The 26,387-nt window shown below is 36.5% G+C and overlaps 1 protein-coding gene across 1 annotated transcript in view; it reads right to left on the minus strand.

The window, feature by feature from the left end:
* Positions 1-41: 41 nt before the first annotated feature.
* SH3RF1 (SH3 domain containing ring finger 1) overlaps positions 42-26,387 on the minus strand; it is an 86,686-nt gene continuing 60,340 nt past the window's right edge. Inside the window, exons 6-12 of the mRNA XM_084518333.1 lie at positions 26,036-26,146; positions 18,300-18,454; positions 15,757-15,927; positions 15,351-15,610; positions 11,011-11,369; positions 8,506-8,840; positions 42-2,688 (exon numbers count right to left, since the gene is read on the minus strand). Coding sequence (XP_084374459.1) covers positions 2,520-2,688; positions 8,506-8,840; positions 11,011-11,369; positions 15,351-15,610; positions 15,757-15,927; positions 18,300-18,454; positions 26,036-26,146 — 1,560 coding nt within the window. The 3' untranslated portion in view covers positions 42-2,519. The remainder of the gene's footprint in view (positions 2,689-8,505; positions 8,841-11,010; positions 11,370-15,350; positions 15,611-15,756; positions 15,928-18,299; positions 18,455-26,035; positions 26,147-26,387) is intronic.

Raw genomic sequence — 26,387 nt, forward strand, 5'->3', positions numbered from 1 at the left:
TTGTTTTTACAAGTAATTTATGTTTAATGTTTGCATACACATTTTGATTTAGCTGTTTGCTAAGAAAATATTTATTAGGATTGGAAGTTTAACATAGTAAATCAAACACTTAACATTCACTGGACTTCAAACATAGATATAAAATATCTTACAAAATTTTTTATGGAATTACACAAAGCAAATGCACAGGGTTTGTCTGTTTCTACACTGAATTAATCCCAAGCCAAAACCAAAATAACCCCTAAAAGATCACCAAAAAAGGCATAATAAACTGCATTTTTGTCATTGTTGCACTGCTATGTAATAAGCCCTTTTTACAAACATTTAATATTAAAAAAATTTAAAATGTATTCCATCTAACAGAACTACTGGATTTAACAGCTGATTTTTAATTGACTTTACACCATGAAATTCTATTAATAGAGGTACCTTAGTCACTTTGTTTAAAATATGGAGAGTAGAGATAGAAAAAATTAACCTTTAGTAGTCTTTAATATAAAATGCAATAAATTTTCCAAAATAAGAATATTATGACACACTAGTGCCAATTTATGCTGACAAAAGCTGATATCAGCTTCTTCCTAACTAAAAATTCATTTCACAAAACCTTTATATATTACATGAATATTCAAGTAAACTATTTAAAATATTTAAAAACACAAAAACTGAATTATACAGTGTTTCAGAGATGGTTAATTTGGGAATGATGTCATGTCCAACTACATATACTTATAGATATACTTTTTCTTATTTTTAAGACCATCATGATAACTACCTGATATGGCAAGGAATCCTTGTCGCTAATATGATATTTTTCAATGTATAACTTCAAAAAATAAAATGATAAGGATTTAACACATCACTATTCTGTATACTGTGTGACACTGAAACACACTACTGGCTTCCCTTTGTAAAGTGCTGAGTAACAGCCAAATTACATCAGATTTAACTGGAGATGATGGTGCTCAGTGTCTTGCAAAAAGTCACAATTGAACTTCTACAATCAAACAATAAAATAAAAAAAGCAAGTTCAGCTGAGTAGCGTGTGTGTTCACCAGTGTCAAATCTCTAACAAAACCCTGAAAGACTAACAACACTTTTCTTGCAGGCTGCATTCTTTATATCCATCAGCTGCAAGGACATTAAAATATTTTATTAATGATTCAAACACTGGACACCTTCTCTAGTTGAAGGTGAGTTGCTCACTAGTTTTGGTCAAGTGGCTTTTGGGAAACTTTCAGAGCAAAATAACCCAGCAACAGATAATTGGGATGGAAAATGCAAATCATGCACAGCTATATTACTGCAAGAATCGAATAACACATGCAAGACAAATAAAAGGTCAGAACATACCAAAGTAGCAATGGTTAAGAAGTTAGTAAAATTTTCACAGTGTTTCATACAGCCTTTTACTTTAACACAAGTGCATCACTTACCACCACTATTGCTCAGACATTTTTAAACATCTCTTGGCCATGCAGATCAGTTTGAGAAGAAAACAGCAAATTACACTTCTTAGGCATTTTTAAACATTAAGTACAACTTATAAATTTATTTTTGTATTAAGTCTTTTCAAACAGGTGTTTTCAAGTTATCATTGTTCTAAGTGTTGGGCTTTAACATTCCTTCCAATTTTGTTGGTTCCTGAGCGCTAAATGCCCAAAGGACTGGCCAAATTATACAAAGCTAAGCTTTGTTCAAATAGCCCAGTTATTACATAAACAGAAGGTATAGGGCATTTCTTACCGACACTTCTAAATTTCTTCCTTCCTAACCTTGAGATGATTCTAACCTTGAGATTGCCGAATTTTAATCAGTTGTTCACATACATCTTTGCCTCCTGGAAACATTGCTTGGGTGATTTATGAAGGAGTAGAACTAGACTCAGGAACACCACTGACTTTTTTTTTCTCCATCCAAAGAACTAAATACACATTTTTTCCCCACCTGGCAAATTCTATTTGACGCCACATCACCACCACTCAACATTAACTCGTAAAACAGAGACTTACTCCACTGTCAGACACAGCAGGGGAAAAATGTCCAGAGGATAAACGGGAGGCTCTTTATCAGATATAATTGCTTGTTCATAAGGAGAGAATCCAGCTTCCCCTTAGTTATTCTTTCATAAATTAATAATTTGTTAAAATCATAGTCACAAGAATTTCAGCTATTACACAAAATTCAAGTTTAAAAAAAAAAACAAGAATAAATTAGTTACAGCCTTGTAAACAAATGTTCATTTATGTAACATAGCTGGGGGAAAAAAGTTCCTCTATATAATAAATCAGACAGTACAAGGCACACATCACACTTAAGAATCCGAAGTGATAAAACCAGCAGATGCCTTCATCTTCTTTGTTCGCTGGTGTAATTGTGCTATAGACACTGTAAAAATATGTAATATTTTTGTTTACATTACAGTCACTTGAAAATATTTCATGACTGTGCTTTTTCTGGTAAAATACTTGTGCTACTTTGCAGTATGGTATGATTTGAAGCTCTCGGAATGAATCTTCTCAAATGTTCTCTACAAAGCTGCCAGGGAAAAGGCCAGTTTTTCCATTTCGTTGCAGAGTGCCTTTGAACCAGCCATCCTCACGTTTTTTGTGTACAAAAACAATGTCACCTTCCTTAAGTTCAAGTTCTGCTTCACTCTGAGGAGGATAAGACACCACAACTCTGTACCTGTATAATTAGAGAAAAAAAAAATCCCACCTTAGTTCAGGTTCTTTTTAAAAAACAATGCTTTTAAAAATATTCTTGTGCATGTTAAAACTTATCAAAACAGGAAACTGCCTAGAACTGTTTGTTGAGTAGAACACAGCAAATTAAAAGTTAAGTATATCTTGAACAGAAAATAGTAACAGCAACATAATGAATTTAAGTCAAACATAAGCATCTCCTACCACAATTTTTTAACCAAAATCCCAGTAAAAATGCACTAAAAGGTCAAATAACAGGAGAAAACCCATAAACACATTTTTGGACATAAATTTACAGACTCTTCCAGCTAGCATGACTCAACAATATCAAAGCATTCACAGCAGTAATTGGGCATAATTTTATGACTATTTGTTTAATGTGATGTTATCCCAGGGAATGTTCTTAAGAAAAGGAATAGTATAAAAAGATGCAACTAACAAAACAGATTAATTTGCATTTGTTTTTAATTATTTGTGTTTATCTTAGAAGCTTTTCAGGAAAAGAATGCATGCCATTTTAATTAGACACAGTTGCATAATTTGTGTACTACTATATTAAAACAACATTTTAAAGAAGTGTTCAGCCCAACAATTTTCTTTAGCATCTGACTGATAAAAAAAAAAAAGTATGTTTTTCCAATTTTTCACAGTAAAATCACTTTTTGAATATGACTTCCACTACACATTAAATACAGGCTACAATCACTCTTCTATACTTATTTTCAAACACGTATAACACCACTCAACCTAATATCACAGCTTGAGTTCGCATCAACCTAAAATTTAAATGTTATAGCTCTGCAGACAATTGTGTCAACTTCTCCAAAGTTTTCTGATAATTATTATAATTGAGTTTCTAGCTACACAGCCAGTAATGCTTGCATGTTGAAATCAAATTGAATCCATGGCTGACTGTAGAATTAAAAAACTTTTAAGGTTAAGAGCCTTCAAAGTTTGCTGCCTTAAGACATAAGAAGCAAACATTTTTAATAGACCATAAGTTCTCTCAAGAATGTATACTACTTGACATAAACAACAGCCTCTACTCAGACAGGACAAGATAGTAAAAGATAAAGGACTGCAATAAAGGTATGATGAACTTCAACTATTGCAATAAATGGCTGCTTTAGGGGCTGAAAATTAACCATCACACTACAGAACACACACTATATTTATCTAAAAGAAAGCCCATTAAAATTGAGTGTTAAAAAAGAATACCTGTATTACTTACCTTCCATTCTTTCAAATTGCGCCCTGTAAATATTTGTTTCACTTGAAATGCCCTCATTTCAGTTTCTAATGCTGTCCATAAGTTACCTCTGCATTCTCCTGAATTAATAGACTAGTCTATTCCTTTCCTTCTTAAGTGTTAAAACCAACAACTTTGCAAATACCCATCTTCTCTTTGCCCTCCCTAGACCACCACCAGCTTGCACAGAAATACAAAGCTTTCCATACAGATTGGAACACTCACACCCCTGCAGTAGCTTAGTACCTCTCATTAGCTTTCCAAATACTTTGACATTCATCTTGTAATCTAATGTCTAACACAAAGCACAACACTCCTGGCATTTAAGTGCTGTTTTACTATCTTCTGCGATGCTGAATCAGCAGAAAACCTACAAGAGTTTGTGCCTTGAAGATCACACCATCTCTTCTTATTATGGCAAACCAGCAAATTTCAGGTCATATTTTACAAATTATATTTGCCCAAACAGAGGTGATCCCATCCACACTCATCATAAATTCATTCAGCTGTCCATTCAGATCACCTTCTATCAACTATGGAACAAAAATTATTCTTCAATTCTTCAAACAACAGACTGTCAAAATTACCAATTTTATGCAGAGTAAAGAGCTTATGCTTCAGCTCTAAAATTCATTGCCAGGTTCCTAGAAAAAAACAACCACGTTTACTAAGTGTGAGTTATGTTTTGGAAAAACTTTCTCATTCCCATGTTTGAATCCCCAAAACACTTCCTTGTTTATCTCCCTATTCAGTATTTGCAAATGTTTTCAATGTCTGAAGGTCAAATTTGCAGATCCTTTTGGCCACGTAATCTATGAATGCTTTTTATGTGCACAGTATACTCATCAGTGACTTATAAACTACGACTTTATTTCAGTTACAACGATCCCCCATCTGCCCAGTATATTTAGATGCACAATATGTGTTTTCTTTCTATTTGCTTTGACTGTTTTACAGTATTTTTTTAAATTATGTTTCAAAACGTTATTCTTTCTAATAAGTTAGTGATCAAATATTATAAAAATAAACTTGCAACAGCTTCCCAGAAGCAACCACTACATTTGCCATGACTTTTTTCCTGATATTCCTCACGTCTGGCTGTATCCCATAGTGCTGTTGCACTTTGTATTTGTGATTTATTTTATTTTGTTTTTAGGGGGGTGAAGGTGATCTGTCTTCACATTTCTCCATTTTACTCTTCATTGGTAATATTGGTATTTCTGACACTTTCCAATAACATGAAAAGGATTACATCTTTCATGTGTTTCTGTTCCTTCATCGCTTCAGTTTCACTAAATACTGATCTTCTTCCAAGCTATTTGCAGTTATTTTTAGACCGTTTTACTTGTGTTTTTCCTATTTTGTTTTATGAATCATTTGTCCAGTCACCTCGAGGATACTTTCACATATGCAAAAATAAAGTTATCTGGGGAAAGCAGACAATGGAAAGTTGGAATTACTGTTATTACACTAGTTAAGTTTATATTAAACCTTCCTTTTTTTATTTATTTTTTTAATTTTTACTTTTCACCTCATCTATATACTGCTGTTGTGCAGCTTTTGCATTTGCTGAGTAGGTGCCTTGATGCACTAATCAACCCCCTTCTAGGGGGGAATGGTTCTGAGCAGAGTTACATGCTGCCAGACCTGATAAAACCTGTTGCCCTCCTAAGCCACGAGCCTGCTCACTGGAAACAGATATTATACCAATCACTCTGTGGGGAATTAAATGGCTTGGAGCCACTTTACTGGCAGAGCAAAATTTCTGCTATCTTTCACAATAACTGGATGAAGGACTTGTTTTATAGTTTAGGTTACACAGTGATGTGCGTTTAGGTCCGATTTCAGGTTTTTAACCCCCTTGTGGGGTGCTGAAAAGTTGATTATTACAGTGCTATATATTTACTGTAAAACCTAAGGCTATTTAATCAATGCTTCCTTCTAAAAGAGAAAAGTCTTGAAAAAGATTTGGTACCACTGTAAGACAACTTGCAGCTTGGCTGAGGGACCAGAAGAATGACTGAACGCCATTGCAAAGTCTCAGGTGATCTAACGCACTCTGTGAGGAGACAAGAATTCTCCAAACTGCCCCAGACTGGAAGAGAGGCTTGGATGAAATTTGTTTAACGTTTCTCCTTATCCTTTATAATGAACATATGGAAGAGCATTGTCACCATTGGGCAGTCAACCTAGCTCAAAGGAGAAGAGTACAGTAGTGGCAAGTAAACCACTGGTTTGCTACAGAGAAGTCCTGCAATATTAAGATGGAAGGGAATACCATCATCTTCCCTTCCTTTAGAGAAATGGCTACAGGTATCACAATATTTATCTGCAAATCCACACCACAAAGAATCTGTGCACTATCAAATATGCTAATCCATTTATTCTGTATAACTGGAAACAATCTCTTTCATGGTTCACCTTTTTACTTCCTATTTTCTGTAGAGCATACATCAAACACACTCTTAGAGAACCCGCAATTCTAGAGAACGGAGAAACAGTGGGATTACAATGAGAATTTACTCCTGTGTCTTTAAAGGCAGCCAGGACTCTTTAAAGGCAGCCAGGACTCCAGGGAAAACTCAGTGTTAAACAGGAATATTTTCAAGGGCTTTTCAGAGTTGATTCAGACACTTTTGCTGCCAATTCATCCAGAATATCAGCAGAACCTGACTCCTAAATCCTTGAGTCAGATTTGTAAATAAACTTTAAACACTAATAATTATAGTCCAAAGCTGGAGTCAGAATAGAAAGAGTACCAAAACTTTTTCCAAACAGACTGTAGCCTGTGATGGCAATTGTGATATTTAAGAGCAGAACAATTTTAGCAGGAGATTTCTCTGTTCTTTTGCTTTTTGCTGAACTTATTTTTATTTTTCTCCTCAACTCCAAATTTTCACTGAAGATACTATTGTACCATCAGTACATTCCCTATATATGCCTGCTGAGAACTAGTAAGACTGATTGATGCTTCTAAGTTACTCTGAACACTTCGAGTACAAGGTGAGTTGTATGCATTATTAAGCAACAGATTTGAAGCAATTCAGCCTAAAGAAACAAACTTAACAAGAGCAAATCAGCAAGAAAAGTATTAACTCTGTCCTGAAAAGGAAAAAGAGAACCCAGATGAAATTCTATTTAAATGTGCTGACAAAAGTGTAACGATTCTACATGACTATCAGGGAAAATTATTTTGTGGTAGCAATTATCACTTAAACAAACATTATGGACACAGATTTATACTAAAAGGAATGTTTGAGTGTATATTATTATTATATCAATAAAAGTATACAGCATCATTTGCAATAAGTAGTAACAAGAAAAAAACTCCATCATGGAAATGAAAAATCCACATTTTGTGAGGATGCAAATAGCTTTATATGAATATCCACTGGTCATACCAGAATGAATTTGATATTATTGTCACATTTAAAGCACTAAAATATACTACTGTGCCAAATAAATTCGTGATGATGTGAAAATAAATTGTTAGTTTTAAAGCAAAGTCCTTCAGCTTTTATTTTCTATCTATGAATGTAATCAACTTTAGAAATTTAATATGAAATAAGACATTTCCTGCAAGAAAACTGCACAGAAACAGTAATAACCTTTTTTAAAAAATGCTAAAGGTATGACAGAAGTCAAATAAAAGTCAAAATAGAAACTTACATACTGTCCGTCTCTTAAGACACAAATGTAGCTTTAGATCAGTGGGACTCTGGAAGTGCAATGGTATGCCCACATGCCACGAGTTAATAGTATCAGAACAAAGTCTACAGTAGTCAGCATGAATCAATTTAGTCTTAGAACTGTTATACAGCAACCCTATTTTTTTCTGTATCCCACACAATCCTGTAGCTACTGCAAAAGAAATCCTACGACATTCTTCATATTACTTGTCTACTACCAAGGGTAATAAAAAGAGACAGAAAACTGCCACTTCCTTCACAGGCTGTGCAGCCTACTGAGGACCTTGAAATTTGAAAATAATACGTGGACACAAAATAAAAGGGACAGAACTTTAAAGCAACTGCCTGTCAGCTTCAGAGATCAGACAACTGTGCGCTTTTTAGGCTTACTTGCCAGGATGCAGAGGTTGCCCTACAGGTTCCTATGTGGAGTGCACAGTAACAGGGCCTTCATGCAAAGAAAAGCCATCTCTGCAACAGTTCAAGAAATTACATAGCAAGCCTAAGCATAGATAAGTGCCTTATTCAACATATATTTGGGCTGGCAATTATGTACTGCTAATAATCCCAAAGACTAACCTGATGTTCACATACACAAGACTATAAAGTGTTCTGTTTCATCTACCTCAGTTCTCAGTGTGTTTGAGTGTCTTTTTATGCCAAAACTTTAAAGTAACACAGAAAGAAAAACAAACATTAGAGTTGGTTGATAAGCATATAAAGCAATGTTAAATGAGCAAATTCTATTTTTTCTACAAAACCTCAGCATTTTGAAGAGCTACTAACAGTTCTAATACACAACAAATATCCGTGTGCAATTTTTTCCTTGGTTTGCCTAAGTTTCATGACAGGGATAATTTACCTTTCACAGACAAGAGGCCTGGACTCATTCAGGACCGGACCCAGGGATGAGCACGGCTGCCGAGGCGGCGGCGCTATTGGAATAGCGGAATCCAGGGAACTTGTCTTCCGATGCTGCGTCTCCTGCGCCAGCCCAGAGACCTCGCAGTCAGTGGGACAGGATCCAGCTTTGCTGTGACCACCTGCTGAGGGAAGCTCTGGCCCAACTGCACCTTGCAGGGCTAACTCTGCAGCTGCTTGCTCGACCTCCAGAGTTGGTGATGCTGGAGGTGACATGCGGGGTTTGCGTTTGGTGGATGCTCCAGAAAGCAGCTTCAGCAACCCCTTTTTTTCTTTCTGTGAACAAAAAGCAGTGCTTCATTTTAGAACAAAGGCATTCCACAAAGAGTTGAACACTTCCTTCTTACAGATGTCACCTTGATCAGAGAGGACTCAAGTAAATTATGAGGAAATGCTTGACATTGTACAAATTATTACAAGAGTTAATTATGAAAATTATAAAAGAGAAAGATAATTATTAAAATTCTAAAGAGAAAAACAGTGACTCGTTTAGACCATGAATATGCTAAGCCCTTTTGCTCAGTTAAGGTAAGTTAAGGCTTACTTTAGAAAGCCAATGGCATTGGCCCAAAAGGTTGTCTAGAAAAAGGAGTGAGGAGTTAGATTCCCACAAAGGGAATCTAAGAAGTAAACATTTAGTTAACAGGGAAGTTTCTAGGAAGGAATAAAGAATTATTTCAAACCAACCAGGGAGAAAAAGTCTGCCCTGGAGGCTGCTGTTTAGATAAGTGTCTTTTATTTACCCTCCCTCAGTAAGAGAAGACCTTCATGATTTAGCAGAAATTTGCCACAAGGGGAATGTATTGTGTTTTGCTGTTCTGCTAGAGGGGAGAATTGTAAACATTCTTTTTGCTTGTCCAGACAGGAATCCCTGAAGACTAAGACTTACCCTAAAGAGAATTATTTAAGTAGCTTGTGTGTTTGTCTTTTTTTTTTTAAAGGGGTGTGGCAGTGATCTTCTTACCAACCCTTTGACTAAGTGAATTTAGTGCTTATGAGAGGTGCCAGATTGTAAGCCCTGAAGACAAAAATAAGCTATTTAACCACAGAAAGAGAAAAGCTAAGCAATATGAGATTTTTATTATAGCTTGGGATGCAGTGGAATTGGTGAACTGTGAATGAAAAATAGTCTTTCTTCCAAGTCTCCAATAAATTAAAGCTATTTCAGGAAAGAACTGCTGTCTACAATATAGGAAAGAAATAGAGAAACTAAAAGAAATTAACACAGTCCGAATATGTTAGCATCTTCAACCTTAAACTCTAAATCTATTTTCTAAAAGTTCTGCCTAAAAGCACCTTGGTCTAGATTCAGTGGTTACAGCTAAAGCCATTTAAAAAAACAAACAAACAAACAAAAAAAACCCACCAAAGTTCTAGGTTCCTCCATTCAATAATAATCAGCAAAAATAATTAAGAAGTGGGTGAGATTACAGTTACAAACCTATGATTAAAACCTTCAAAAACGTCATTAAGGAGTGCATGTGGGTGAAAAGTAGCAAGGTAATGTCTAAAACATTTGAGATTTAAAGGAAATTGTCAAAAACAGGAAAAAAAAGATTCCAAAGACACCACAACTGTAAAAGAAAACCACTCAGAAATTTGGAGAAATGTTTCTGCCAACAATGTAACATAATGACGTGGTTTGTTGGACAGTGAAAATGATTTCAGACAGAGAAAAGTACTTTAAATGGAAGGAAGAGAAATTGAATCACTAGAAACTCTACTGACCTCCCTTTCCAAAAGATACTTATGTGATTGATACTGCAGCTTTCTTTTTTTTCTTTGTACAATAAGCACTCCTTGTAACCTTTTTCATAGTCTCTGTCTACTTAACAAGACAGATGTTATAATACTATATGTAAAGTTAATGTTTCATAATTGATTTTTTCCACTTATACAACCTAAAGGGATACTGTTTTTTTACTAAATATGAATTTCATTTTGTTAGACCAAACTTCTTATGTTCCTATAAGTTTTGGTGTTGTTGTTATTTTCTTTTTTTCTTACCTTTTTTTTTTTTTCCTATTACCAGGGTAGTATACTAGTTTAGAGATTCTTACTGATAACAGTTACTAACCATGTAACTTTCTAAAGCACCTGGCAATCTGGTCACAGTTCCAGAAAACAAAGTATTTAAAATTCCAAGAGTCAAATAGCTCGTCTGAACTTTACCAGTTCACCTTTTTTCACCACTAGAGGCATCAATCTGCTACCCTATTTTAACCCTTCTCCAAAGTCTGCTCTGTATTTTATCCCTCCTAAATTATTATGGAATGGCCATGAATGGGCTTGCTGTAGTCACAAAATGGCTGCCTGGGATTCAGGCTCAGCCTTGCAAACTTACGGTCCTCCAATTCAGCAAATGTAAGAAATAAATACAGATTTCTGAAAAGTTTGAATGATAAAAATTGGAGAATGCAAGGAAGTGATTTGATTCTCTACCCACCTTGCTGTCCTTGTCTGCTTTACTGACAGCAGCACTTCCACCAGCTGCTAAAGCACTCTCTGGAGATGCAGGAGCTCCAGGGTGAGTGTTTACAGTTCTCCCACTAATATCTCCCTCCAAAGATGAAGCAGCAACGCTGGGAGAATTCAAAGAAGCTGCTGCACATGCCAGAGGGATGGTTGAGCGGTTCACATTCACAGCTGTGACGTAAGCAGCAGTATTTGGAAGCTGGGGCTGGAGCTGCTGGGAGGCAACGGAGTGGTGGGGAATGATCACAGCTGCAGGAATAAGGCATGTTGGACTCTGTGCTTGTATGGGTGTGACTGCTGCTGTAGGTCTTTCTTGATTGTGTGCAGCAACTAGAACAAAAGAATAATATGCAAGAGAGTTCATCTTTTCATAAGGCACACAGAAAGAGAGGTACTGTCACTGTGTTATAACTAATCAATTACAAGAAGCTTCCTTCCTACCTGTGCCAATTCCATTTGTATTACTATAATAACAACTTACACAGCATCCAATTTATCTCAGCATAATAAAGTGGCAGCATACTCCTGGTAACCTACTTGCACCAGTATGCAACAGAAGATTAACATCACTGCAACTATTGTGGAGATAGCCAAGCTGCTAAGTAAAATGCTTCACATAAGAACAGAAATGCAAACATCACATTTTAGTTCACAAGAGCTAATTAAATCCTGCCTGGAACTTGTTTGTTCCTTTTAATATGCTGTGTAGTTGTCAGGGCATATAAAACAATGTAGGAAGAAACACTCCTTATAGAAGCTGCTAAAAATATAATTGGATTGTTTTCCCTAAACTACTCACAAAATCACAACAGATTTAGTGGGTCTTTCAAACAATAAGTACAGTGGCAATTACTGCTGTGAGTGGTTTCTCTGAAAACGTAAGCTATTGTCTCTTGGGATGTTTAAATATAGGAACGGATTTACTCATACCCTTGTGAAATAAAAGCAACATTTACACTGGAAGTTGGAAAACAGCATAGGGATGAATACACTAACCTGGGCTGCAGCCTAGCTGCAAAGCACAGACCTCTGCATGAACTAATTTATCCTTTCCAAGAAGCAACACTGCTGCCATAGTTATATGATCAACATTATATGCTTTAGATCATTAAAACAGGCTGAGTATTTCTGTACAATCAGGTGGCATGGAGTGCAGACATTTCACCCAAACAACACGAGGCAAGACGCCGCATTCCATTGCTGCACGGCCTCTTTCCTTCAAATACACTGAAACGGAGTATCTAGAGAGGGGTCATCTCTCTGGCTTGGTGAGCGCACTTCTCAAATATATCAATTCACTTTGATTTTTCAAATACTAATTAGAGTTGCAGTCTTCTCGTAACTGATATGCTGGCATCAAGCCTCTAGCGCTCACTCACTCTGTTCTGCTGTCTACTAATCCCCTTGGTATATTGTACCAACAGTGTATTAGAGAAGCCTGACACAATTCACAAATGGGATATAACAATGCTACAGAAAGTATTATAGCCAATTATAATCTCTGAGATAAGAAACACAAGTTGTTTCCTAAAAAGAAAGCACCACAAATTGCTGTGTATATTCTGTGATATGTAAGATCTCCCACTGCAGCAGACCTTTTCTAAGCACCATGAACATTTCAAAAAGGAAGAGTGCAGGCTTGCCTAAAACCAACAGCAGCAAGCTTTTTGGTATATTAAAAAAAAAAAAAAAAAAAAAAAAAGCCAATTGTTAATGCTGCCTTTTGTTCCTGACATAAAGTCAGTTTTCTTACAAGTAGCTGCTACTATAATTGCAGGCAAACAGAGTACAAGTATGGAATAGCTTTCTTGTTTTGTTTCCTGATCCCTGATGAAATCCATAGAAAAAGGCTTCAAGTTCCCCTGCTTTCATTAGTTCATCTTTTAATGAAATAGGCGGAATATACACTTCTTTTCCAGCTCCTTTCAATCAAAGAATGCATACCCCTCAATGCAGATGATGACGAGCAACATCTCACTAAGATCATTTGAAGAAGGATCCCCAAAGTCATGAGCTGAACTGAAAGCGAAGAACAGCCCTGCAAAATGCAGCATTAGCCTGCGAAGCCTTGCTGAGAGAACAACACTCAGCAAGCAAAAGCTCAAGATGATCACATTTCAGATGCTGACTACACAGTTTTATGTAACATTTGCACATAAAGCATCCATTATTGCTTCGGTTCTAGTTAAACAGGCCATTACAAGAACAGATCTATATTTGTGACTGAGCTGTGACTGAACAGGTCACCTTTACACTGCAATCCAATGTTAAGTTCCCTGTGAAGAGAGCGCAGCCCCTTTGAATTTTCCATTTGGGACCTGAAAAGTTGGTGGAAAGCATGTTGTCATGTTTTCCAGCTGAATGGAACTGTAAGAGCTTATTCATCTTGACAGAAGTGCAGAGATGCAGAGACAGAAAAGCCTCTGGAGCCCACAGGAACCTTCTCCTTTGTGCTGTCACTTGCAAACTTTTAGACAGCTCAAAAGAAGGATTTAAAGTAGGAACCACCTGTGCCTGAGAGGCAAAAATGTACAGATGTTTTGCTTGGTTTCTCTTACCAGCTGCCAATAGCACCTGGTGTGTTTTTGTTGTTGTTGTTGTTTCTAATTTAAAGGTAAAGAACAAAGTGGTTACAAAGGACTATCGCATGTTTTCCAGCCTCAGATCAGCCTGGAGGAAGACGGGCCAATTAAAGAAACAAAGCATCTAAAGACACATGCACATATTCTACCTGCAAAATCAAACCTGGTGCTGACATCCAAGCATGCATAAAGTGTTTTAGGAGATGACCATGAAGGAAGAGTGGGCTAAATCACAGATATTGAGACCATAAAAAATAATCATCCTTAATTTGGTAACAGATTATACCATTGGAATCTCATTTCCTCTCCTGCTCTGCCAATTAGGATGTAGTGATTAAAAAAAGTTCCATTCATGATTCTTTCATCCAAGAGATCTTAGGGCCCAAATACAAGGCTGAAAGATGGAACACTGGGATAATTTGCAGTGGAGGTTTACATTGCTGTAGTATTTTTTTTTTTAATTATTTTTATTATTATTATTTTTCCTCCTCTTGAGGGCCTAGGAGCAACTGGAACAGATAATATTCCAGACGCATGGTATTTTTCTAGCCTGGCAAATCCACAGTGGAGTGCACAGATTTGGTAAGCAAAAACTCCTGAAAATACCACTATCAATCTTTTTGGATCTGGGGTTAAATAACAAGAAGGCATGTTTCACTATGACGTGGCCTGCCCCAGACAGTAAAGCCAGAGTTATACCTGTCAGAAATCACAGAATCATAGAATCATAGAATATCCTGAGTTGGAAGGGACCCTTAAGGATCATCAAGTCCAACTCTTGACACCGCACAGGTCTACCCAAAAGTTCAGACCATGTGACTAAGTGCACAGTCCAATCTCTTCTTAAATTCAGACAGGCTCGGTGCAGTGACCGCTTCCCTGGGGAGCCTGTTCCAGTGTGCAACCACCCTCTCTGTGAAGAACCCCCTCCTGACGTCCAGCCTAAATTTCCCCTGCCTCAGCTTAACCCCGTTCCCGCGGGTCCTGTCACTGGTGTTAATGGAGAAAAGGTCTCCTGCCTCTCGACACCCCCTTACGAGGAAGTTGTAGACTGTAATGAGGTCTCCCCTCAGCCTCCTCTTCTCCAGGATATAATACTGTTTTATGACATAGATGGTACGTATCTTGAAGCTAGTCTAGTCTTAATGGTTTCAGAGTCAAAGCTGGAAAAAGTTCAAGTCAAGTATAGAGAACAAACTGGAAAGCATAAAAACTAGCCCTCAGCCCTGAAAGAGAAGAATGAATGAATGCTAAAAGTCTTCAAAGATGTTAGGTTGAGAATTTAACAATGAATGGTAAATTAGAGCAATCTGTAGTTGTTATGCAGTTAGCACAAAAACATAAGCTATGACTCAGATGTTCTTATCACTTTTATTACTACATGAATTGCGTATTAGTCGGGAAGCTCAAAGAATGTCCTCATCCTGGATACTGATGGAAAAACAAAAATTTCCACCTAAAATACCTATATATAAGTTTCCAACAGTAGGAATACGTATGTACACACAATTGCTTGGAGGAGAATAATAAAAGATTTATCAATTCAGAGAGATATACTGGCATTTCAGAAAGCATTCAGCTCTATAATATAAAAATACTTTAGAAAAACAGAAACATGTATTTACACATATTCTAACTCAAGCTACCTGCCCAGACAAATCCTATAGTTTACCACAAAGATACTACTGCAAATAGAAAGCTTTTTTTTTATTATAATTTTTTCTTTTACCTGTTCTAACTGCGTTGCGAGCCTGGTTGACTGTCATTTGTCCTGTCACGTGCATAAGGACCTTGGTTTGTGGACTAGTTTGGATATGTGCTGCAGAAACCACAGCTGTGGGTACTGTGCTGGAGTTCACTGCCACACCATTCCCCTGGAGCTTCTGAGATGTTCCACTAGCAGTGGAAGGGCTGACCATAGTTACCACTCGTCCTGTTTGGCCAGCAGTAGACATGGGAACTTTTGTTTGTGATGCACTTGTCACTGTCCTGCCAAAATTGAAAACAAAACACTAAAACACAACTGAAAAACACGCTAGTTGCTGACACCTACAGCTTTTCCATTATTTAGTTTAAGGATTAGGACCTGAAACTAGACACCTAGGAACTATTTAGACACCTGTATGAAATCGTACCTTGTAACTGGAGCCACATAATTGCCAGGAAAAACACCAATCTTGCTTGTGTGCATGGAAGTTCCCTTGAACCAGCCATCTTGGCAGCGTTCAAATACCAAGAACATTTCTCCCTTCCGCAGTTCCAGTTCATCCTCCTTTCGAGGAGTGTAAGGGTATATAGCAATATATCTACAAGAAAGGAAAGTAGATGTAATTGTTAAATCTAAAACCATTACAAACATCATTTATGTTTTCTAGCTGAGAGAATTCAGGGTCGGAGTTGAGAAGTCATGGCAGAAAGGGTTACATGGCAGTTGATCAATCACACTGTTTCAATATTAAACCAGTAAGTTATGGTAGTAACAAGGAGAACAATGACCATTAAAAGCATTGTAACATATAAATACTTCCAATAAGATTGTCCATTTCCTTTATTCAGTTAGTGACCTCTAAATAGGCGATTAATGACTCCAGATCCCATCAAAACCCACTCCTCTCTCACCACGCTTCCTTCTAATCTCTTCCACTAGGTGACATGCCAACTTTTGGGAGGAGGAAATGGAAGGGAGGGGGAGGAAATTTTCAGTTAGTTGGGAATAAAAGATCAGCATCAGAAATACTTATCAAATTGCAAAATTGGAATCCTCCCACGCAACTGCAGTGTAAAAAAAGATACTGGAACTGGAAGTCTATGGGTAAGTTAGCTAGCAGTTGTTCACCTTTTAAAGTTTCTTCACTCTTTTTTTTTTTTTTCCTGCAAAGCAACATTAATGTATAATATAGCGCATCTGAAATCATACTGAAAACTGAGAAGCATTTTACTTTTTTTTTTTTTTTTAAATATTAGTACCAAACTGTATCTGGATTTACAGAGAAAAAATAAAAAAATAAACCTGCAACTTTTGTATTTGCATGCTGGAATATTCCTAAGGAAGTCTTCAAATAAGAATGCAGAGGGTCATATTAAAAAGTGATATATGGAGTTCTATTTTCTGCCACAATTTGAACATTAGAAAACTGTTAAAATTTTTTTATATAAACGTTTATATAATCATGGTCCCTGATCTATAGGAAATGACGTTCTAATAAATCACATTTCTTCAAAAAGAATGTATTTTTCATAAGATGTAGCCAATCAGGGTAGATGGGTAGAATGTCCTGTTTTGGAAAAGGGTCCACAGTTACTTGCAGTTTTAGTCTTTCCCACTCCCCTTGTTACTCCAGGAGTAGAAAGGAATCTTTATATAACATTCTCTGGTCAAAATCGTCTTTTACACACAGTAACGAAAGCATTAACTGCATGCTTATCTACTTTGTACTGTATTTGTATTTTTTGTTGTCTACCCAAGAATCTTTGCATTACCTGCAAAAATGCTTTAAAGGCAATATAGGTACATAGTAAAGCAAGTTCAAAATATGCTTTAAAGGCTAGATATAACATGTTGGCAACAAAAGGCTTCACTAGCACATAATCTACAAAGCCACATGCTGAACCTCTATGGGAAAGCAACTGATGGGCCTTAATTGGTGTTCATTAACTTCCCTTTTAGTTAAATCATTACAAATTTCATTAGTATCCTCTTATAGAGCAACCCTTTGAAGATGGAGGATTGGAATAAATGAGATGGGAACTTGATTAACTGCACTAAGCACAATGATCCATAAGAAGCAGCGTTAAAATGCTCAACATTGAAGAAACAGCCCAAACCCAGATGCACCTGCTGTACAAGATGGGCGCTCTTTTGGAGTGGGAGGAAACCTGGTGGGAAGATAAAAAAAAAAAAAAAGAAAGAGAGAACAAAAGCAGCCCTTGCATTATTCAAATGTGTCTAATTACGTGGTTCAACCACTCCTGATTTTTATTTTTTCTTTTCTTTCTTATTCTCCAAACTGCACACAAAGAAGCTTCCGAGAAGATGTTGTCAGAAGCACATGTTAATACACAAAATATTTTCACCCAGAAGGATGATGCACATTTGCTTGTACAAGTGTGAAGACATAATGCTAACTAGCAGCTTTCTGCCTTCATTCCAAATTGACACCCACTAATTAACTGAACTGTAGAATCCTCAGTCAAATTTCAATCGCATCTCAGACAAGCAGACTGACAATGACATGCTAATATAACAGTCTAAATGAGATACAGCATTTCTATGTTTTGGCATAAGTTATTCCATATGAGAATAGCCTTTTCATTCGATGCATAACAGAAAACATTGAATAAATTCACTCCTGTGTTTGCCACTTGCGAGTTACACAGTCCTCATCACTGACTCAACGATTCATTCATCTTCGACATGATAAACATTTTGTATTTTTGAAGTGACTGTTTCCTATACACATCAAGAGCTGATGATATCTACTTAAGGCATAAATAACCCTCAGTGCAAAAGCCATTTGAGGATATCACCTTTATGCATGCCTTGTTTTTGTTCTAAGTTGTATGCATGGTTTCCTGGGAATTTTAGCAGAACATAGCCAGCTGGCACAAAGTATGTATAAATGAAGTTATTGAACTCGTTACATTGTTCTGATTGGCAAAAAGTTTCAATTTTACTTACACACTTGGACGAGTTTGTGGTCGTAAATGTGCCATTTGGTCAGCTGATCCTGATGTTGGCCTTTGTATTACACCTGCAGACTGAGGTCCAGAAGAAGCTGATGCAATGATTGCAGCAGACAAGAGAGGTGGTGGTGGAAGTGGGGGATTCATATTCTGATTTTTTGAGGGAAAAAAAATAGCAACAGATGATCAATATTGTTTGATGAGCTGAATCGGCTGAAAGAGAAGTATGATATGCTAAGAAAATAAACAAAAAAATCAGCTAGAGTTCAGTATTCCATTACTTACTGGTAAAATATAACCAGAGAGTTAGGTTTGTTTGTATTTCACTTTTTGCATTTTAAACTCTTGAAGTCTTGGCAGCTAATTAAGCAAATGACAAGCAATTTCTCAGCAGAGGAAAAACAGAAAGCATTGTTTCTAATTATAAAATCTTTAAGATAGGACTCAAAAAAATGCAGAAGCCTTCCAGGAGGTAGATTTTAACATCCTACTGCTGACTGTACTTCAAAACATGATTGTTTTTGTAACCTGAAGCTGAAACAGAATGTGCCATTCAGCAGTAGTGCACCCAAAACCACCCCCTTCTGGGGAAAATTTTCTTTTGATGTATGGGTAACAAAAAGCAAGCACAATGTGAGACCATAGCCACTGAGCTATTGTTACCACTTTCGCCTATTCTTCTAGTTTAAAGAGTTAGCTTTTGAAATTCAGTATTATCGAGATTGGTAATCTTTAACAAACACCCCAGTAAAAAGGCACAGTTCTTTACAGGCAGATCCTAAGGGGGGTCCTGCCTACAGGATTCTATGCCTTTTGAGGTTCAATGGAGCAATTGTTACCTTCTGTTCTATAAAGCCTTAGACAATTCTTTAGGACTTTGCGTACCAACACTCCTGGGAAAAGTGTCTCACAAAAGGAGAACTTTTCTCCCCCCCCTTTCCAAAAACAATTATTTGTGTTACAACAAACAGGAAAAAAAAAAGAGTAATAAAAAACTGAAACATTTTAAAATGTGAAACAGAATTCATTTCATACATGATCTTTGACTTAAAACAGCCCTTTAATACTGAAGCAAAACTCTAAATAATGCCACTTTAGATCTAAAAAAAACACACATAAGAATATAAATTACCAAAATGTACTGAAGCATTGCCTGGCTCATCCAGTACAGCAGCATATAAATGCACAGCGCTACATTATTGCTTTGGAAAAATATAATTGTAAGTAATTTTAATTTCCCTCAAACAGCCTACTTCTAAAGTTTGTTGTTTTTCTAAACAAAAATCTCTTGGCAAAGGAGTTCTGCACTGTGGGATTATTACCTCACTGCATTTTGAGAGCATTAATAAAAAGATGATTCTCTGAACTAGTCTTACTTGTCAAGACACAGTAAAGTACTAAATTATTAAAAAGAACAAAATCTAGAGAAAACTGATTATCTCTTACAGCAAACATAATTTCAAACTTCTTATGCTTAATTAGATCTGAACAGCAATATAAATTGCATAGTTATTTTTTATTATTTTTTTCTAATCATGCTTTTTTTAAAAAAAATCAAACAGATCAACTGTATTCAATACAAAGCAGACATGACCTGCTTGTGAAGCATAACTGTGAGCTTTCATACTAACTTAGTTATTTACAAGAACTGTATATGCATTTGCTTTATATTCTAGATCCCCATCCATTCAACAATATTTTAAAAATATCTTAAACATTCATACTGAAATACTAACATTGCTCTTTCAACTGCTTTCCAGCCAAGTTAATTCCCTCTCCCATTCAGCTTCAACAAATGCCTTGGATGAATCCAGGCTGAAAAATGTGAACACCTTTTAGACAACTGGTCTATAGAATACAGATTCAAACCGTTTTTTTTAGGAATCTAGATTTCCTTATACATAGGGAACCTGTAAATTCACATTAGAGATGGTTAGCTGGAAATCTTCAAATACTTATTCATGCCCAGTATCAAGGTGTCAATATTTCACACTTCCTGTATCTCTAAACATATATATACTGCACATTGTATTTTATTCATCTGACCACATGACATACACAGATTTTTGAGCTGCAATAAAGGCATCTTCCCAGCTCTTTTTTATTTTGCTCCATTAAGGTTCTGCTCCCCTTCCCGTGTCCATTACTATGGTAATGAAACCTGCAGTGAGCCGCAGCCCAGTTAAACGCCAGAAGACTTGGCAAGTACTTAGAAATCCAAACAAACTACCTGATAGGCTTTAGAAGACAACTGCTCCTCAGTTTGCACTGCTGCAACTTAATAAAATAGCCCCAAATGCTCTAGCTAAATTTTCAGAAAGTTTTCTGGCATGTATCCATTGTTGTAGCTATTGAGAAACACATCTACCTCTACAGCGCAAGCTCGCTTTGATGGTTTCCATATTCAACACTTGGTGAAAAAATATATGCAAACCCCTCCTGTGATTTAACAAAATATCCTTATCAAAATAAAGTATTTTTATTTCAAGCAGTTGAGTGGGAAAAAATGAAACTTTCTGCAACTACTCTTCAGACAGCAGATGTATTTTCAGCACAAACCAGCATCTTAAACATATCTCTGAAAAGCGATGACGTTTTTTTAATTGAAAGATGAAACGTTATACTTAATTTGATACTTAATTTATGTAAAAATTTAAAATAGTACTTATAACTGTGCTCTAGAAACTCATATGTACCACTAAGCTGAAATATAATTAGCCTTCATTCCTGTATCAGTCAACTGAAGACCAATAATCAGCTCACGCAAAGAACAACAAAAGGCACAGCAGTAGGAAAAAACATTAATTAACTGTCAGTCCCACAAGGTCTAGGAAAAAATATACAACTTGCAAAATCCCCTCAGGGCTAACAAATTAAGGCTCATATTTAACAAAATTCCTAAACTATAAATATATGTTATCAAGAGCAGGCCTCTCATATAAAACCTCATCATTTCTTTCAGCTGCTTCCTCTTACCTACAAAAGTTAATTTGAATTATTGTTGGTTAAAACTCAGACAGTTCTTATTTAAACCTCCTCCTGACTTACACTATTGAATCAGCTGGAACAACATGAAAGAGAGTTAAAAGTCATCAGTATACTATAACCCTCACAGCTTGTGCCTCATTACTAATAAATCAGACTACCTCATGTACTTTAATACAGAAGGGTAATTTTTTTGTGTGTAGGCAAGAGAACAAACAGGACTAGAACAATCAGGGTTTTTTTTTAATTTTTGGAACTTTCAACATGTAAGCTAATGTAAACCATCCAAATATAGACCACTTGTTTTTGCTAGTTAAGTGCACATATCATGACACCATTTCAAAGTCAACATATTCAATCTAAAGAAGTAGAAATATGGATATCTGGGTCAACTACAGTCCAAAACCTTCTTTAGAGGATGTAAAAAGCAGAAAGAAAGGATGGTAAGCTATCTGTTGGTGATGCATTCTGTTTCTCTTCTGCTGGTTTTGAATGCAACTCTAACTTTGCTGTAGTATATTTCAGCTCTGTTTCTCCCATACCACGGCTCAAATCACATACTTCCTTTAACATTTTTTTTCAGCAAAATCTATAGCAACTAGATCTCCTCCATTAGATAACTGCCTTATGAATTACATCCAAGAATTTCCTCCAATGTAAATGAGACTTAATTGTACATGCATATTTTCGCCCAACAACTATTGAACTTGACATCTGCTATTTATATTTTATAAAGAATGTCAAATATACCAAGCACCTACAAGGTTCAAAAATGCCAGTAGCCGAGAAGAGAAGACCAATTAATGCCCCCGTTAAGGGCAAAGCTATGGTTTGAAGTCCCAGAGAACACTAAATGATAGTATCACAATCAAAAGCTTCAGCTGTGAGAAGTTTGTCTCAGTTCATAGCTTCTTCGATTTCAAAGAATCAAACCTCAAAACACAAAAGAAGAATTCATGCTGCTGGCTACAGAACTTGTTTAAAGAACTGCTGCTGTAAAATAAAACTTCTAAAGAAATTATCACAGGTTTTCTCAATGCAAATAAAAATTTGTTTATGTGACACAAGCAGCAGATGGTGTATATGGCCATCTGACAAAAAACATCATCATTCCTAATTCTTATTGATTCTTCTCCCCTAATCTGAATTTGGCATGAAGTAAAAGGTAGTATTGAATGGCTTGCTCTCAAAGAACAGTTACTTTAAATAGTGTTATAAATGCCAGAACAATCGACAGGAAGAAGATCCAATTAAATCATATTCATGCTAAAGAGAAACTCTCCCCATTCCATCCCAACCCTCTTGTCATTTGCATAGTACTCAGAAATGTAGAGAAAAGCTAAAGGGATAAGCTTTGAGAAATGCGAGAGCTTTTACTTAAAAAAGCAAAAAACACAAAAGCAAAAGGGCTCAAGCTAACCACTGGTATATTGTATAATACAGCACAATTGTTCTGTGGCTTAACATTAAGGCTGAGAATGTCAGGGAGGGTATTTCTGGAGGGGAAAAAAATCTAGAGAGAAAGAACATCACCTTCACTGTTGGTTTATCAAAGCTGTTTTGCAGATTTCTAAAATTAAAATGAGTTTATGAAGCAAGTGAAAAGGGGGAATTTAAAGACACACTTCACAGTCTATGAGTACAAATTGCATCATCTAATATCATCTATAGTAAGAGAACATAGGAACCACCTAACTGTAGTCTGGGCTGCCAGCACCAGCTTGTATTTTAGTCATGCTGCAAACAAGTCAAAAAGAAACAGAACATTATGTACAGAAGGTTATTGACTTTTAAAGAGGGTGGCAGAGAATAATTCAGCTTCTCAATGGGAATTATATGCCTAATTGGAAACATAACCAAGAACCTGGTTATCACAAAAAGAAAGTATCACTCCAGGATATAGGACAATCCTGTGGCAAAGTTTCAATCCATGTTGCATTTAGCACTGTAATTTCATCCCTATGGGTACTGATGGTGAGATTGCTTTTGAACAAGCTTATGCAACTAAAGCACCCGAGGTGCTTTAACGACTTTGCACCACCAACAAAATAAAGTATTCTTCTATGCTGGCATCAAAGAAAGAACTACTGATTCTTAATAACAAGCAAAACTGTTTGTTACTAAAAGGAATAATAATAATAAAAAAAACTTCTGATAGAACTCTTGAAATTATGCTTTGAATGCTGCCTAACTCATCCTCTCCAAAACTGAGTATCTTGGCCACAAATCAAATCAATACTTGATGTTTGCAGCAAATACATTAACTAGACTTGTATTTTGCCTAACAGCACAGATGATATCAACAGTTATTTTGTTTGCTCAGTGCTTGAAGGTATTTTCTGAAGGACAGGATGAAAGAAGTCTAAAAGATTACATGAGCCAGTATGTAAGCAGCTAATTGTTTCCAGTATTAGATGTATATGTCAGATACAAGAAAAGGATTTGGGGGTCCTGGTGGACCCAAGTTGAAGATGAGTCAGAAGTGTAACCTTGCAGCAAAGAAGGCTAATGGTACCTTGGGCTGCATGAGAAGCGCTGCCTGCATGTTACAGGAGGTGATCCTGCCCCTCTGCTCAATACAGGCCACACACGGACATACTGGACAGTCCAGCAAAGGACCACAAAGATAATTAAGGGACTGGTGCATCTCTCTTATGACAAAAGGCTGAGGCAGCTGGGACCGTTCAACCTAAAGAGAAGGCTCAGGAGGGACCTTATCAGTGTATATAAGGGAGCATGCAACAAAGATGAAGCCAGGCGGTGCCCAGTGACAGGATCAGAAGCAGTAGGGACAAACTAAAACATAGAAGGCTCCATCTGAACTTCAGGAAATTTTCTTTCTCTGTGAAGGTGACTGAGCACTGGAACAGGTTGCCCAGCAAGGTTGAGGAGTCCTTGGAGATCTTCAAAATCTATCTGGATATGGTCCTGGGCAACCTGCTTGAGCAGGGAGTTTGGACCAGATGACCTCCAGAGGTCCCTTCCAAGCTCAATCATTCTGTGACATTAAAATACAAGTCTAAGCAGATTATTAATTGGATCAAGAATAACTTTAACAGGAAGATTGCACAGACGATCCACAGACTGAAGGAGTGATAAACAATAAAAGGACAAAGAATTGCTACAGCACAACCTGGATTACTCAGTAAAACAGAGCACAAACATACTGTCTGTGTACTTGTCAATAGGCTCGTCCATCTGAACATACGTGGTGAAATATATTTACTTGGATGAGAGCAATCACTGTACCACTGATGACAACAAAAAATTGTGGGATCATCATGGATATGTAGCTGAACAAAAACTTGGTGCCACACTCAGTCCATGCATGGAAATTCTCAAGATAGGAACCGTCACACTAATGGACTAAAAGTGAAAAGGTCACACTATCAATATTCTCACCACTTCAAATGATCGTGTAGTACTGTGCCTCATTCTGGAATGCACTTACCATGCCAGAAGAAAGTACTGGAAATAATTCAGAAACTAACAGCATCGTAAGTTGAAGGACTGAGAAATGTAACTTAAGAGTTCCAAAGGAAGTGGTCAAAATGAAACCTCTCAGCTGTGACCAAGCCGCACCTAAGCCTTTAATTAAACAACAAAAAATTGATAGCAGAAGGCAGACAATTCTGCCTTTGATTTTACAGACAATTATGTAAAATTATTCAAGTGCTCAAAGTTGAAAACCAGCCTAGAGAAATTTAGTAGCAAGGCTAAGCATCACATTTTACTTGCTTTAAAGGCTGCAAGGATAATTAGACACCTAAACAAATCAAGCCTCAAGCTTTTTTTTTTTTTTTCTTAATTTTTATTTAAAGGAGACTAACTGGAAAATTATTATTTAACCGTGGCACCCCTTAAAGGTTAAGGACACAATTTTTGGACTTGAGATAAGTATCAAATTCAGAGAATTCATATTATCAAACTAAGAATTCATGAAGTTCCCTTTAAAATCTGTGAAAACTGGTGTCTACGCTCTTGACTGCAGTTAAGGTCAGTCTTTGAAAAGTGCAGTATGATATAGGACATTCCAGAGCCTGTCCACCAAAAACACAGCAAAACAAACATCCATTGTTTTTGGAATTAAATCCTGCATTTTTTGATGACAATTTCTTTGTCCAAGGAAAGTAGCAGAGCAGTGTATTCCTTCCTGTAAAAGATGACCATTTGCAAGTTGTTCAGATTGATTTCAAAGAACCCAACCTAGACATGTCTGATACATCCACTATCTAACAAGGGTACACACAACTAAAATAAGCTTGTTTAAAGAAAGCACAGTTTTGAAATTTCAGAGAATCTTGCTAGTAATGAGTTAAGGAAGACAAAAATACCTGGTAACCAAGGTCTAAGTTCTTGTACTTTTTTTGGTTGTGGGTTGTTTTTTTTTTTTGTTTGTTTGTTTGTTTGTTTTTGTTTTTCAAGGTCTTGCTTGTTTCTCCTAACCTTCCCCCAAGATAATCTCTTTCCTTCTCATGCTGAAAAGAACTACTGTTCTTGAAGGATGTGTATTTCTTGTGCTTACTGCACAGAGGAAAGATGGAGAAATGGATATGGATCACAGGATTCAAGCATTATTTTATCAATAATGTTTTTTCTGTAATTGTTTATACTATTGTCTATCACACAGATGATCACCATAAACTCGTTATTTCAAATCAGTGAAAGAATCCAGTGAAATCTCTGGAATGAAAGTGACAGTACAGACCAAAGATAAAAGGATGAGTTTTCTTAAATGGTACTTACACCAAGAGCAGCTTGGTAGGTAACTTCCGATGGGAAGGTAAATGAAGGCCCTGTTGTGACTGGGCTGCTAGGCGGTGGAGTCACAATTAGCCCTGTAGTACCAATATGAACCTGTCAAAACAAGAAAACAACACAACAGCAGGGTCAGTTCTGATTAGTTTGACACAGCTGTAAAGCTTCATGGTCAAAATCACTGGCATTCTACTGTCCGTAACTTTAGAAATAATTTATGGTTAGATACTCGTGCAAACAACACTGGATCATAGTGCTCACCATTTTTCAGCAAATTATTTTCTGATGTTTCAGAAACTTTGGAGATATATTGAACTACCAATGTGAAACACTTATAATC

The sequence above is a fragment of the Aythya ferina genome (genome assembly GCF_964211825.1).
Source record: "Aythya ferina genome assembly, chromosome: 4".
In the NCBI taxonomy this organism is placed as follows: Eukaryota; Metazoa; Chordata; class Aves; order Anseriformes; family Anatidae; genus Aythya; species Aythya ferina.